The 15614-nt window shown below is 40.1% G+C and overlaps 1 protein-coding gene across 3 annotated transcripts in view; it reads left to right on the forward strand.

The window, feature by feature from the left end:
- LOC109306157 (E3 ubiquitin-protein ligase HERC2) overlaps nucleotides 1-15614 on the forward strand; it is a 183158-nt gene that overhangs the window by 135260 nt on the left and 32284 nt on the right. For all 3 annotated transcript variants that reach the window (XM_019529437.1, XM_019529439.1, XM_019529438.1), the window contains 11 exons: nucleotides 715-892; nucleotides 1135-1216; nucleotides 1299-1470; nucleotides 4407-4551; nucleotides 6412-6637; nucleotides 7638-7809; nucleotides 8410-8596; nucleotides 10028-10168; nucleotides 11658-11849; nucleotides 14131-14284; nucleotides 15414-15521. In XM_019529437.1, coding sequence (XP_019384982.1) covers nucleotides 715-892; nucleotides 1135-1216; nucleotides 1299-1470; nucleotides 4407-4551; nucleotides 6412-6637; nucleotides 7638-7809; nucleotides 8410-8596; nucleotides 10028-10168; nucleotides 11658-11849; nucleotides 14131-14284; nucleotides 15414-15521 — 1757 coding nt within the window. The remainder of the gene's footprint in view (nucleotides 1-714; nucleotides 893-1134; nucleotides 1217-1298; nucleotides 1471-4406; nucleotides 4552-6411; nucleotides 6638-7637; nucleotides 7810-8409; nucleotides 8597-10027; nucleotides 10169-11657; nucleotides 11850-14130; nucleotides 14285-15413; nucleotides 15522-15614) is intronic.

The raw sequence follows: 15614 nt of genomic DNA on the forward strand, positions 1-15614 counted from the left end.
TTGCATTGCCTCTGCCTTGCCTCGTGTGTGGGGATCAGGCTCTGGGGCTTATGCTGCCTTTACCAAGTTCTGTGCCCTGGGATCAGGCTTTGGGTCCCACGTGCCAGGATCAAGCACTGAGTGTCAGATGTAATATGCAGGGACATGGCCCAGGACACTTCCCTTGGACCTGCAGGCCAGGTGCTAGCAGCTGAATCTGGCCCAGGGGCTGAAGGTTGATCACCCCTGGTCTATGATAAGAATGGCACTTTTTTCCTTCAATACCTGGGCCTTTGCATTGCATGCTGGAGGCACTCTTCAGAAATCGCTCCACATGGGTGAAAGCAGAATTTTCATTTTTCACGTTTTAATTGAATCGCATTTTAATTGTTTTAATTAACTTCACTTTCTGGTTTTGTCTTATCAGAGCACTGCAATGCCAGTGGTGCAAAGTATTTCTTAAAAATAAACTTCTAATTAAATTATGTAAATAACAAACTTACTTGGCTTTTAAAAGTTTGTTTTTTGTTAAATCTTTATTTGGGCCTAAACAGTATGTGTTAAGGTAATTTAAGTTAATTATGGAAAAATTAATTTAAAATGCAGTGTTAATATCTAGATATTGATGTTACATCAAGTTATATTTTCTGACATTTGATTTTTATATTGCCCAGAGATTTAAGGGGTATTACTTTTTCCCAAAAAAAACCATGTTATTTTGTTCTTTGTCTTTAGGAACTGTGACAAACCAAGATTGATAGAAGCGTTGAAAACCAAACGTATCCGTGATATTGCTTGTGGTAGTTCCCACAGTGCTGCTATTACATCCAGTGGAGAATTGTACACATGGGGTCTCGGAGAATATGGAAGGCTTGGGCATGGAGACAATGCTACACAACTCAAACCTAAGATGGTAAAGCCATGTTTTCCGTCTTTGATGTGTGTGTATATCTATACAGAGTAGAGTATATAATAACCAGAGGAAAACTAAAAATTGCAAAATTTTCGCATGTAAAGGCATTATTTCATAATGGACTAAACAGTGTTCTCAGGTCAGCTATGGAAAGAAAAACATTACAAATATTTTGAACTGAGTGAAACTTCAGGATATGGTTATTTTTTGAGACCAGTATGTTTATTACCTGTATATTTTAGGTTAAAGTGCTCCTTGGTCACAGAGTCATTCAGGTTGCTTGTGGAAGCAGAGATGCTCAGACACTGGCTTTAACAGATGAAGGTAGGAAAAAACTGCTTTGGAAACTTTACAGCACATAGAAATACCATGACCATGAGCTGACATGTAGTTTGGTATTTGTTAGGCTTGGTGTTTTCCTGGGGAGATGGTGATTTTGGAAAACTTGGCCGAGGAGGAAGTGAAGGATGTAACATTCCTCAGAACATTGAGAGGCTAAATGGCCAGGGCGTTTGTCAGATTGAGTGTGGAGCTCAGTTCTCTTTGGCGCTTACAAAGTCTGGAGTGGTATGGACCTGGTACGTCAAGTTTGCTAAGAAATATTTTTTTAAAAGTTTAAGTGCCTGACTTGGATTCACTGCTACCAACTGGCTTATTTAGCCAGTCTGCACTGTAAGGGAATAAGGTTTGCTGTCACATCCTACTATTGTTATCTCCTTCTGTCTGCTGCTGTATAGTTTGCACTCTTTATTCTTAATGGTTGCCTTTTCGATTACTCCAAAGAATTAACGTGGACTGTCATTTACTATACACACCTCTGTTGTACATGTGTTTGTAAAGTGTTTAGCTTAGTGAATGAGACCTTTATGTGACAAATGTGTACAGGAGCTAGAGCAGGGCTGTCAAATTCAACCATGTGCCATGGTCTGGATCTGGCCCAGGGGATACCAGGAGATGGTGGTGGCAGCTCTGACCCATTGCCTGAAGTAGGGACTCCAGTCCTCACTGTGCCCTGTACTGGGGCCAGAGCACTGCCAGCACTGCATGTCTTGTGCTGCGGTGGCAATTCCAGCTCTAGCATAGGGCATGTGTCAGGGCTGGCAGCTGGGGAAGTAGTGCCACAGCAGCACAAATTCACAAAGTGACCAGAGGGTGACTGCTGCTGTAGTAGCCCTTGCTTGCTACTTCAGATTTGCTGTGTCCGCCGGGGCCTAAGGGCCCTGCATTCTGTGGCAAACCACCTGGCAGCTGGATAGAGCAGCTCCTTGGGCTGTATCTTTAATATCTCATAGGTAGAGTATTAATAGTAATAAATTGTTCTAATAGCTAAACATGTTAATATAGTCTAGTAAATCATATAGTTCATTTCCTTTTGCTTGAAATGAAATGTGTGGGTTTTTTCTTAAGTATGCTTTCTAATTTTGAGGGTACAGGTTGTTGTTCTATAGTTAATATTGTATTTTTCCACTTGAATCAGATTTTGTTGCTTTATGTACAAAATGTTTTCTCAAAATCAGAGTACATTCTCTTTTAGTATGACAAAAGTTGATTAGTGAAAGAGTTGATATTAATTAAAAAAAAAAAATAGTTATGGCAAGTTAACACTCAGAAAATTTAACTTTTATTCCACATAGTCTTAGTAGTAATGTAGATTCTGCAGACATTCCATATGTTTATAGCTCTTTTAATTCTTTTGAAGAGCCCCTGCGGCCAGGTCCCTGTGCCCCTGCCACCGGTGCTGGCCATGGGACATGGGTGTGGGCCCTGCTGCCACCCTCGTTCACTCCCAGTGCTCCCCCCAACCCTGTGGTGCAGGTGGGGGGGCAGCACACAGCCCTGACCCCCCGCTTGCTGGCAGGGAAGGAGCTCATGCTGAGCAATGGGGAGAAGTGGCCCATCACCGCCCTGTGGCCAGTGCTCCCTGCTGCAGCTGCTCACAGCCCGTTTGGGGTTGTCTTGAGCAGGCACAGGTAGCCCCGAGCAGGCTGTGAGCAGCTGCAGTGTGGGATGTCAGCCACAGATGGGAGAAGGGCCACTTTTCCCCCACACTCAGCACCAGCGTGTAACCTGCCCCCGCTGCCAGCCTGGGCCCCGCACTGGCTCTAGGCTTGCCTATCAGGGTTGTGCCATGGCAGCAGCAGCTGTGCCCCCCCCGCTTGCCTCACTGGGCAGTGTTTGCTGCTGCTGCTCCCTACCCAGAGCTCGTGCACTGGGCAGCCCAGAGGCAGTGGTGGCAAACACTGCCTGGCGCGGCAAGCAGGGGGGCCGCTGCAGCTGCTGCCGCCACGGCACAGCCCCGATAGGTGAGCCCAGAGTGCAGGGCCCAGGCTGGCAGCAAGGGCAAGTTACAAGCTGGTGCTGAGCACAGGGGGAAATGTGGCCCCTTGCTCTCCCATGATCAGCACCCCACAGTGCAGCTGCTTGCAGCCCACGTGGGGCTGCCTATGCCTGCTCAGGACAGCCCCGTGTGGGCTGCGAGCAGCTGCAGCAAGAAGCGCTGGCCACAGGGTGGGGAGGGGCCGCTTTTTCTCCATGCTCAGCACTAGCTCTTCCCCTGCCCTTCTCCCCACCTCACTCCATCCCTTACCTGAGGTTCCCAGGCTGGGGCAGCCATATGGTCCCAGGCTAGAAGCCCCTGCTGGAGCTTCTGGCTGGGTGGGGACAGGGTTGGGTGGGCCCTGCTGTAGCAGGAGCTCTCCAGAGCTTCCCCTGGGTCTTATTGCCCTTGGTTCCTGTTATCTTTGACAGGAAACAAGGACAGATGCATTTTAATTTTCTATTTTTTTTTTTTTTTTTTTTTAGAGGCCCCATGGGCCATGTTTTGCCCACCCTGGATTAGAACATAGTTACTTATGCAAAACTTGTACAAGAGTATCAGGACTGAAAATGAAAATCGTTTCTCCTTACCAAAACTTTGTTCTTTTCTGTTCAGCTGATGCTTTTGATATATTAACGCATTGCCATAAAACTGACAAGAGAAAAGTTAGTGTTTTATTATGTATGATTTGTGAAGATGTTAGATGTTGATAGTAAAAGTAATCTTTATTGGGGCTTGTGAGATGTTGAAAGTTTCATAAGCTTTCTGTGATTTCATGCATTTTATTAGCCTTGTGGCAAAGCCTGCCTTTGTGCACGGTGTTTTGATAATTATTTTAATAATGCCATTAAAAAAACCCCCAGTCCTTTCTGAATACATAATCCCCAGTATAATTTATAGTAGCACTGTGTCTTATAACAGAATTGGCTTTTGAGCAAACACTAATACATACAACAGCATAAATTGATAGCTCCTTAGTAGCGAGGTCAAAATGTGAGATTGTGGATCTGAGTTATCTTCTTCTTTAGGCCTTTAAATTTTGGACTTGAGGGTTGTTGAAGCATAGATAGTATTGCTGATGATTGTAATATCCCATGAATATTAAGGGTTGCAGTGTGCAAAACTAGTGGTAAAATAATGTAATATTTGGAAAGATGTGGTTGCCTTGATTTTTATATTTTACTTTATCTGTTTCAGGGGCAAAGGCGATTACTTCAGGCTAGGCCATGGCACTGATGTTCACGTGCGAAAGCCTCAGGTTGTAGAAGGGCTGAGGGGGAAAAAGATTGTGCATGTGGCTGTAGGTGCACTTCACTGCCTAGCTGTCACTGACACAGGACAAGTAAGTTTTCCGGATACAGGAAAGAACTGAAGTACTGACACAGTGAAATGTGGTGGTAGTCAAAATATTTATTGGATGGAAAAATATTCTTCAGTACATTATTGTTCTACTTTTAAAGCCTTGCACAAATATAATATGATTAACTCTGTGTGTGTGTGTGTGTGTGTACAAGGAACTTTTTATCTGACCTTTAAATATTGTCTTAATACCTTTTGTTCCTGTCTTACAGTGATTGGAAGTGTTTTTCACAGTCAGCACCTTGTTCTTTACTCTGAAGTACAGAAACAACTATGATATTCCATCAGCACCTTTTAAGAACATGAGACTAGCCAGATTGGGCCTTACCAAAGGCTTGTCTAACATGCTATCTCTGACAGTAACATGCAGTGGATGTTTTAGGAAAACCTTTCTGGCAGGCTTGTCCAAAATAGCTCTGCACCTTTTGGGTGCATCTCAGGGACAAGTAGCAGTGGCACACCTTGTGCTGCTGGTACTTGCCCCTGGGGAATGCCTTTGCCCTGTGTGCTCCGGCATGCAGCAGATTACCCTAGGTGGGCTGGGGGGGCACTTACCTGGGTCCTTGGGGGCTCTGGCAGCTGCAGCTGTGGCACTTCTGTAGCGGGAAGCCTGGACAGCAGCTGGAGCATGGCTCCGGCCAGCCTGGCTCTGGTTTTGGGCAGCACATGCTGCTGCCACGTATATAGTCCCACTTTTTTATTGGTGTGGGGTTTTTGACCTGTGATTTCTCAGGGTCAACTTCTTCCCCCCTTCCCGTGTACTGCAGAGTAGTGCGGGAATGCCTGCGTGTGCAGTGTGGTGCTGCAGACCTGTGTGGCACCACACACCACACATCTGTGCTCATGTGGACACACCCTCTAAGTGTTACCTTGTCTGGTTTATTTTGCTTTCTGCTTCCTGCGCTGTGCTCCCTGCCTGATCTGATGCTCTGCTTTCTGGTCCCTCCCCTATCTGCCACTGTACTGCCTGCCAGAGGCTGCCTGTGCCACTTGTAGCACCCGTGCTGCAGGTTTGCTACTCCTGCTTTAAAAGGGAAGTTACAAGAACCAGGATTAAATGATTTGTTCTTTGTCATACCACTGTTACCAGCAGTAGGTTAGCTATTATATTTAATGGCCCATAGTAGATTTATCCTCCCTACATTTTCCTAATCCCTTTTGGAACTTAGATATACTATTTGCCTTCAAAACATCTTTTGGCAATGAGTTACATCTGTTAATTATATACTGGTTAGGCAAATACTTCTTATGTTTTTTTTAAACCTGATGCCTAATGATTTCTTTGGGTTCCTCCTAGTTCTCCCATTTTGAGACAGCAAATAACAATTCTCTCCATTTCATATGAACCATTCATGATATTGTAGGTGTCTGTCATATTCACCTTGGCCCCCTGAGGCTGAAGAGACATAGCCTTTTCATTTTTGTTTTGTATGGAAGCCATTCCATATCCTTGATCCCCTTGTTTACTTTTTCTGTACCTTTTCTGGTTAAAACATACTCTTTTTAGCTGGGGTGCAGTATTTACAATGTGGACGCACCATGGGTTTAATGGGAATATTCATAGTTGTATTAAATAAATGATATAATCCATGTACAAATAAGCCCATTAATTGCATGTGCATGCAGAAGAATGAAGAGAATCATTAAATAGAATGAATCTCTCAAGTGATGTATTATTATATGATAATACCTAAAAGCATCAAATCTGGAAAATCCAGTTGATATGTTGCAAATCAAGATAATATTGAGTACTGAAATCAAGTAAATTAGGTGCTCGATGAAAGAATGATAAGAAAGAATCAGTAAAGCAGACTAATGTATTGAAATGTGTGATTGTTTACAGGTTTACGCTTGGGGTGACAATGATCATGGACAACAAGGCAATGGAACTACTACAGTCAACAGAAAACCCACCCTTGTTCAGGGTTTAGAAGGCCAGAAAATCACCCGGGTTGCTTGTGGATCTTCCCACAGTGTAGCCTGGACAACAGTGGATGTTGCGACTCCATCTGTTCATGAACCAGTGCTCTTCCAAACAGCTAGGGACCCTTTAGGCGCTTCTTATCTAGGTAATATTGCACTTTAAAAAAAAAAAAAAAAAAAAAGGAAGAAATTGTGTAGTGTATATAGTTTGGTGGTAGTGTGGATGGACAGGTGGGCAGAAGGGAAGAAGTGGTTTTAAATGTGTCTTTCTGAGACTGGATGAAATAAAGCAACATTTGGGCAACCAAAATGTTGTATGACCTGAAGCTGAGGAGTGTTATAAAAGCAGTATTAACGTGAAGACTTAAGTCCTTTGACCAACAACTTGCTATAAATTGCATTCTCAAAAAACTTAATGACATACCAGCTTATCCTTATTAAGTCCTGTGGTTGAAGTCATAATATTAATCTACTTTGTATGTTACACTGTTTACTAGAGGCAAGGATTTTTATGTGTGATAGCTGTTGTTGTTTCAACTATATATTTAGCAAGTGTATACAGCTATTTTATCCTTTTCCTAGACCGTCAAGGTGATAACAGCTCTCCGTGCCTTTTACTAAAATTCTTGGTACAAATGATGACCCTGCCTTTTGACTTTTAAGACAAATGATTACCATTAAAGACCAAGGAACTGCTGCCTTTAAGAGTGGCATTTTTTGTTCAGCATAAGATAACAAATTCTTTTGCTGTATTTCCTTTTAATACATGTTTACCAACATGAACTAATAATCAAGCACTGTATGGGTGTAGCACATTTAATTAATACTTATGCTCTCTGATCAGTTATATTCAAGCAAAACTTACTTGAAATGCCAGTAAGTAAAGTAGTGTATTGGAATTACTTGTGTGTGTAAAATAGTAGATTTTTATGTGTAAAATAATGAAGTGAGCAAATTTAGATTCTATACTACGAGTCACTGGTGGAGGAGGCTGAGTGCCTGGTTTAGCATTTGAATTTCAGGAACAGTAGGTTAAGAATCCTCTCCAAAATTAGCATCATAAATGGAAATTATTTGATTTCTTCGTAAATAATGCATTATCACTTTTTAAAAAGTGAGTCTGGTTTTCTCTTTCTGCCTCCCCAGGTGTCCCATCAGATGCCGATTCTTCTGCTGCCAGTAACAAAATCAGTGGTGCAAGCAATTCCAAACCCAATCGACCTTCCCTTGCCAAGATTCTTTTATCATTAGATGGGAACCTTGCGAAACAGCAAGCACTTTCTCATATACTGACAGCATTGCAAATCATGTATGCCAGGTAGGCATGCCAAAGTTTTTGTACTTTACAGGGCAGAGCATAAGGTAGCTTATTATCTATTCAAAGGCCACATGTCGGGCAATCATGGTCATAAAGAATAAATGTTCTACCTCCACTTAAATTCCTTTTACTATTAAACTGAAATCAGCTTCGTGACATTACTTCCTTATTTAGAGCCAGAAACCCTAAATCTCTTCAATGAAATATTAGCTTAGCTCATCTAGAAATCTTTGTAATGAAAGGATTGTTATGGCAAATATAAAATAAGTTTTTTGTTTTTTAAAGAAAAGGAAATCTGACTTATGTTTTGTTGTTAATATCACCTTTTGAGTGTTTTTCCAGTTGGTAGCGAGAGAGTAAGATTATGAAAAGAAAATGTTTTAAAATTGTAACGTATCTAGAAAGCTTAAAATTCCAGATCTTACTCATCTCAAAGAAACCAACATGTGTTCCACCAAATCGAAAGGAAGTAATCTGTCTGTAGGCTCCAAGCAATGGAAAACCTTCTATTTTAGAACTAAAATAAAGGCTTTTTCTGAGCAAAGGACCTTGTTGTGCTAAGGCTGATCTGCTCTCAACAATTTTTTTGTTTTGATTTAGGGATGCAGTGGTTGGAGCACTGATGCCTGCAAGTATGATTGCACCAGTGGAATGTCCCTCTGCATCCCCTGCCCCTCCATCAGATGCTGCATCTACAGGAAGCCCTGCTAATGGGGAGGAGGGAGTGCTAACAGGGGATGTAGAAGAGAGACTGAGTCCAAACCCTTGGCAAGACAGGAGAGGGGAGGTAAGTAAATAATTTTTATCAGTGCCATAAGCAATCTAGAATTTGTCAAGTAATGCCTGACTTGTGAAAGTCATTGGAAGTACCTCATTGTGAAATAACATCAATTCATAAGTTTCAATATCATCAGGTCACTTAAACCCATACATGATAAAGGCATTTTGCATCATACTTTAGAAATTATATCAAAATTTTAGCAACTATTTAAATAGATATTGAAGTACTTTAAGTAACAGAAGTACCATGTTCTGATTTGAAAGTTGACCTAGTATATAATTTAGACCCAAGCTTTCAAGTTCAGTTTTTAGGAAAAAGTTTTTTCCTTCCAAACAAGTTGATAATTATAAATGAACTCCCTGAACTGCTGTTGCTCTTATACAATTCCACAGGAGAATCAAATAAACAAGGAAAAGCTCCAAAATGTTAAATGCACTAAAAATACTAAAATAAACTGCACTGAAGAACATTCTGATTTCATACCTTTATTGCAGGCACGAAAATACTGAAAGAGCAAAAGTCAGGATTGTTTTGGATCAGTTAGATTAGGGGTTGTCAACTGGGGGAACGCATACATGTGGGGGTACTTTGAAAGGTCCAAGGGATACATGAGGATGGAGCGCCACTACCCCATGCCTCTGCCTCAGGAGCAGGGCCAGGGCAGGTTGAGAACAGGGCCCCATAAAAGCTGTGCTGCTGCCACTCGCCACACCCCACTCAGTGTTTGGCCGCTCGCCACCTCCTCCCCCTCCCCCCTGCCCTGGGGATACACTTACTAAAAAGGGGGCTGCTAGGGGTGCACTTATTAAAAAGAGTTGAAAACCCTTGAATTAGATTAATCCTGTGATGGGGGAGAAAAGAGTGGGAAAGGGAAACTTGACTAAAGTTGATCTTAATCGGAAGAATATACAGGTTTGCAGAGGTTCCAAAATGCGTATAACAGGATGAAAAAGATCTCCATTACATTTTCTACATCTGTTTTAATATTTTAATTTTAATTAATTTTATCATTTCTGATGTATGATGTGGTAAATGAAGGCCAGAATAGAGACCTGCTGTATAGGTTCTTACATGTGACTAGGAGTAAAAAAACCGGAAAAATATTTCTCTCAAAAAAATAAAAGGAAAAATATTTATTACCAAAGAGAACAGATCATCCCTTTTCTAATCTGAATAGCTAGTTTGTTTCCTGCACCTGTTATATGTTGTTTTCTAAAATAGCTCTGGTTTAGGCATTGTCTTTCCGCTGCATAGCATCTAGAACAGTTGATATGTAGAAGCTAAGAATACAGGGAGAAGAGTAAGTTGTTGCTATTTTTGTGGTTGCTTTCCTGAGCATAAATATCAGTCATTTTTATTTTATTTTTTAAGTTAGTCTGGTTTAAATATTTGTTGTATTTCACTTCTCTGCATCTGATTGTTGTGTGCTTCGAGTAGGTTGTTTCTTCAGAAGATGCTGTGACACCTTGTGCTGTAACTCCCTCAGCCGCTGCTGCCTCTTCTCGTCCTTTTATTCCGGTCACGGACGATCCTGGAGCTGCCAGTATCATAGCAGAGACAATGACCAAAACCAAAGAAGTAATGTTTTACAAGATACTTTTAAGTATATAGGGTGTCTGTAGACATGCTGGGAGGCTGCTCAGCTCGTCAGAGCAGACTTGGTTAACTAATTAGCATGCTCCACATCTCGTTTATCAGCATCCCTAAACTTCAAAATGGCAGTGGGGGCGCTTAACTGAAGCTTGTTGAGTGAGCTTTAGTTAAAGCATCCCCACCGCCATTTTGAAGTGCAGGGATGCTGATACACAAGATGCTGTGGGCACTTCAATTAGAGTGGCTCTGAGCCGTTGTAAAAATGGAGCACGTGTAAAAATGCCCATAAGTTTTGTTATGTCCCTGTATCAGATAACTGAATTGTTCTGGTATTGTACCTGTTATTATTTAAAGACAAAACTATTTATAGTTTTCTGGCAATACTCAGCATGAAAGACTCAGTTTCTGTAGTCACCCTTTCACACTGAACTCACTATTTTGTATGTGTCATTGCTTGGAAATGTACAAAATTGATCAAGGTTTCACTGGGGATGAAAAGATGAAACATCTGAAAGTAGAGGCGAAGCCAGCTCCAGAATAGCAGAGTGCTTTTATGGGGTTGTGGGCAACTGGGTCGAAGTGCCTTTTCTGTTTATTTTGGACCTGGGTCTCCTGACTCTTAATAAGTTCCCATGCTCTTCAGGCCAAGGGCAGTTCTTTGGTTCTTGTGTGGGCCCCTCTCATGGTTTTTAACCCCCCCCCCCCACAAAAATCTTTGTTTTCATTCTTTATGTAAATAAAAATAAGTGTAAAACCTTTTTAAAGTTTCTCAACGGTCCCAATGCTAATGTATGTAATAATTGTTTACTTGGGTATTTACTTTATGAAACAATTTTTTGTTTACCTGTTTCATAGTTGTTAGGAGCTGGAAGGGACTTTACAAATCTACCTAAGTAATACTTACAAAAACTAAAAATATATGTGATAGTTCTTGTTAAAGGTCCCAGACATTTAGTGAAGTCCTCAATTACATATATAAAGCACTGAATCAAAAATCATGAGGTTTTTTTCTTCCAAGAGGCTTTTTTGTTCTAAGGGCTAGTCAGTGGCTTGTTATAATTTTCAGGCTTGAAAATTTTTCAAGCTTGTTGTTTTCCTTTTTTCAATGATGTCTTTCAGTACGAGTTCTCGGAACTTTAAATTTTACAGCTATGTTCAATTATAGCTGTTTGTCATTATCCTAAATTCTGGGGTATAGCTCTGCCATGTTTTTTCCTGATAAAGTCTACATTTGTCAATTTTCTTTGCATTTAAAAGATATTAAAGATGACAAAACACTGTCTTTGGCATGGGGATGATGAAACTTAAAGAGTGCACAGTCTTTGGATTGACTAGTTCCCAAATTGAATGGCGTAGAAGTGATCTATGTAATAACTAACTTTAAACTTCTCTTTTTAGACAAGTTAAGTTGAACTGCTGTAGCAAAAAAAGTTTTTTCCTATCTTTTCATGAGAGAGATATTTTTCCTTTGCAGGATGTAGAAAGCCAAAGTAAAGTTTCTGGGCCGGAACCCCAATACCTGGATGAGTTCACTAGTCTCTTAGTACCAGATGACACTCGAGTCATGGTTGACCTGCTCAAGCTTGCTGTCTCCAATAGGGCTGGTGAAAAGGGAAAGGATGTTCTTTCAGCTGTGCTGTCTGGCATGGGCACTGCTTACCCACAGGTCAGTCTTTGATAAGTTTGTTTGTTTGTTTGTTTTATGCATTTTAATTATCTCTCTTCCCCTGCCCTTTTTTTTTCTTGAATCATCAGTAGGTTGAGATGAATCTTAGTTGAAGAGTACTTCAACATATTTTACTTTATAAAAAGATCATCATTTGGTATTCCAATTAAAATTACAATGTGGATGTTTTTAGATGTTTTTGAATTGGCTGAAGTGTCAGATGTTAAATGTAATTTATTGACATTTCTGCTTTAATAATTTGATAAATGTGGGTACTGAATAGTGGAACGGAATCAAACTAGGGCAGGCTTTCTTTTGAGTCTAAGAAGTTTTTAGTTAATGTGCATGTTCCTTTCATTTCAGCTATGAGTTTATTTGGGGAGTGCTTACTTTTGCAAATCTGTTTAACTGAGATGCACTTAGATCCATAATGGGTAGTTTTATAGATGAAGTTTGAGATGGCTAATATTCTAAGCATTTATAAACCCCAAATACTCATGCAGTCCTGTAAGTTATTAACACAGACAAGTGTTGGGCTGTGGCATTTGTAGAAAGGAACAGTACAAATGAAGACTTCTTACTACAGTAAAACCTCTGTTATCCGACATCTGCGGGGTAAGGGGATTGTCGGTTATGTAAAAACTCCAGTTATCTGTAACAACCCAGAAGGGTTTTCCGATAACACAAAGGGGGCGAGAGGGTTGCAGTGGCCATGTGGAATCTACCCCTCCTCCACTTCCCCCCTCCTCCAAGCGGCCAGCTGGCTGGCTGAAAACTCTGGTTAATGGAGTAATCCAGTTGCTGAGGTACTGGATAACAGAGTTTTTGCTGTACATACATTTATAATAAAGTTGTAAAATCTCTATACGTTTATCACCCTTCAGATATTTCTCTAGAAGAGTAAGGCGCTTTGGCCTCCCTCTTCCTGCCCCCTCCCTTTTTTTTAAGGCAGTCTTCTGAACATGGTTTTGACTGTTCCTTTTCTGGTTTAATTCTGATCTTAAAACATCAAAAACTTGCTTAAAGTTATTGTTTCAGGTTGTTTTAAGCTAGACTGCTTGGAGTAACTAAGGAGTTACTTCATTAATATCTGACACATCATTATTTGGTCTCGTTAGGAGGAAGGCATATTTAGCAAGGTGACTGTCTTCTGTAAAGGAACTCTGAGGCCCCCTCTACATGTATAATCATACCTTAAGTTGTGACCCATGTTCAACGAGTTAATGGTGTGATAAAACAAGCAGTAAGCTATGAAGTTATTCCAAAAAAATGTGTATTGACTTTGTAGCTTGTTCTAATCACATCATTAATTGAATGTGTGGCTGATTGCACTAGTTCTTCAGTTCTAACAACCCTGGCATAAGTAATACTCTCTCCATGTATTAGGTCAAAATGTACCATAGCGCTTCTGGAATCAGCAGGGTTTTTTCGTTGGTTCTGCAAATTCTGGAATCCCAAGTGGGGTTCATTTGAAGTATCTGCTCTTCTAATCTTTTTTGATGCTAGTTAAATGGGAAACCAAGATTTCAGCTGTTCTTCTTTTTTTTTTTTTTTTTTTTTTACTTCCACTGATATCACATAGGTGATGTGAGTGTAATCTTTGAAAGAAAACGATCAAAGATATTTTAATTAATTTTAATACTTATATTTCTGTCACTTCTACTGTTAACTAGAATTTCTTTACTTTTTAAAGCATTAACTATTTCAGTTTTATATTAGTGAAGTGCTTATTTTCCAGTAGCATGTTTCTGTTGCAGAATTCATATACACCTAGAAATATTTAGAAAGAAAACAGTCCTTTATAGTTAATGTACCTTGTTCCCTACCTTTGTTAATCTTTTATATGTATTTCTCATCATTTTGCTTTTATACTAAAGCAAACATTGGAATTTGGTAGAACAAGACAATGTATTCATATGCAGAGAGGGGGCACTGGTGATTCATAATGGACAAATGAGCAGTTTTAAAATTGGAGTAAAAGTTGGTTTGTATTTCTTGGAGCATTGGCATTTTTGATGTTGGAAACTTTTTACATTTTCTGAGTCATGCACAAGTTGTTCCTCACTTGGTTTATATAACTTTTTCTCCAGTCTCTCCATAGGATTGACAAAAGATAAAATATCTGACTGGACTATACTAAGCCAGATAGAAAGATGTTTTAGCAGTGAATTTTCTTATTACTGTTTAGCTTTAGATATTTTACAGTTTTTCTAGATTATTTATAAATATGACATGCTCATCTGCTAATTGATTAGGCATCTAAAAATTCTTTTCTCCCCAGGTGGCTGACATGCTGTTGGAGCTGTGTGTTACGGAATTAGAAGATGTGGCTACTGACTCGCAAAGTGGCCGACTTTCTTCCCAGCCAGTGGTGGTGGAAAGTAGTCATCCTTATACTGATGATACTTCCACTAGTGGCACAGTTAAAATACCAGGTACTAAATAATTTGATTTATATGCAAGGAAATTGCAACTCACTCAGTAACTTGCATTTTACTCAGCCATTCTGGATCTGAGAAATGTTTAAAGCTCAGAAATATATTTTGATGTTTTAGCCACTTTTAGAACAATTTTAGTTTAGATTAATATGTTTCTTACCATAATAAAGGTGCATGATTTTGTTCATCTTTCTTGAACTTGTTTAATAAGTGTGTGTTCCTCCCAAATTAAAGGTGTCTAGCCAAAATAAGAGCAGCTATGAACCATTGCTGCTTTTTATTTCAGCAGAAGTTTGACATGACTTGCCCATATTCACGTTGTAACTTATCAGGCCCAGAGATATAACTTGGACCTCCTTGGGCTGCTGACAGATGTGAAAAACAAACAAGCAGTGCTGTACTGGGAGAGGCATCGTGTTAGTTTGATCTAGCTCGTCAGCATCTGTATAGATTGTGTGCTTCAGCGGGGCTTTTGGCAATTTTATCTAAAGCCAGTTTAATCAGCTGTTAGATAAAGGCACCAAAAAGCGCTGCTGAAACACCTGATCTATACAGAATTGGGCGGGCCAGGTCAAACTAACACAATGCCTATTCTGGATGTGTGCTGTGCTTGATCTGGGGGCTTGCCAATCTGACAGTAAAACGCTAGGGTTTTTTCCCCCACATGTCTGTAAGCAGCCTTGTTTATGTGCCTTAAGTATTAGGTCATATTTGTTTTTGTTGTGTGTGGTGGCTTCATTCTGAGATTATTTAATTTTTTTCAAGTGTGAGACAACTGATGTAGTTATTCATTTTCCCTCAACTACAGATAAGTGTTTCTTTGAGATTTGCAGCATCAGGTTTAAGGTGTTCCGATCAGTTACGTATACTTGCAAAAACTTTGTTTGTTTGTGAATCTCTACTTATGTAAAGCTGAGAGGAAATGAGAATAGCATACAAATGTTGTTACTTGTTTAAAAAAAATGTTAAAAGTTCATTATTGAGACCTAGATTTCCTCAGAGTACCAGTGCTGAACCAGACAGTATTTCACTTAACTGGACTTTTAAGGGCCTAAGTTTGTTTGTGCCTGCACATGTGTTTTTCTGGTTATTCTTTTTATAATTGCATAATGTTTTTGTTATTTAGGTGCTGAGGGGCTTAGAGTAGAATTTGATCGTCAGTGTTCAACTGAGAGACGCCATGACCCACTCACCATAATGGATGGTGTCAATAGGATAGTTTCAGTCCGATCAGGTGACGAGAGCCACTGGTTTAAATTTGCTTTATTTTTTTGTTGACTTATTTGTTGTTGCAGGTTATTGAATGCTGGATGAAATGTCCTTTTTA

The sequence above is a fragment of the Crocodylus porosus genome, unplaced genomic scaffold (assembly GCF_001723895.1).
Source record: "Crocodylus porosus isolate Cpor-Errol unplaced genomic scaffold, CroPor_comp1, whole genome shotgun sequence".
Lineage (NCBI taxonomy): Eukaryota > Metazoa > Chordata > Crocodylia > Crocodylidae > Crocodylus > Crocodylus porosus.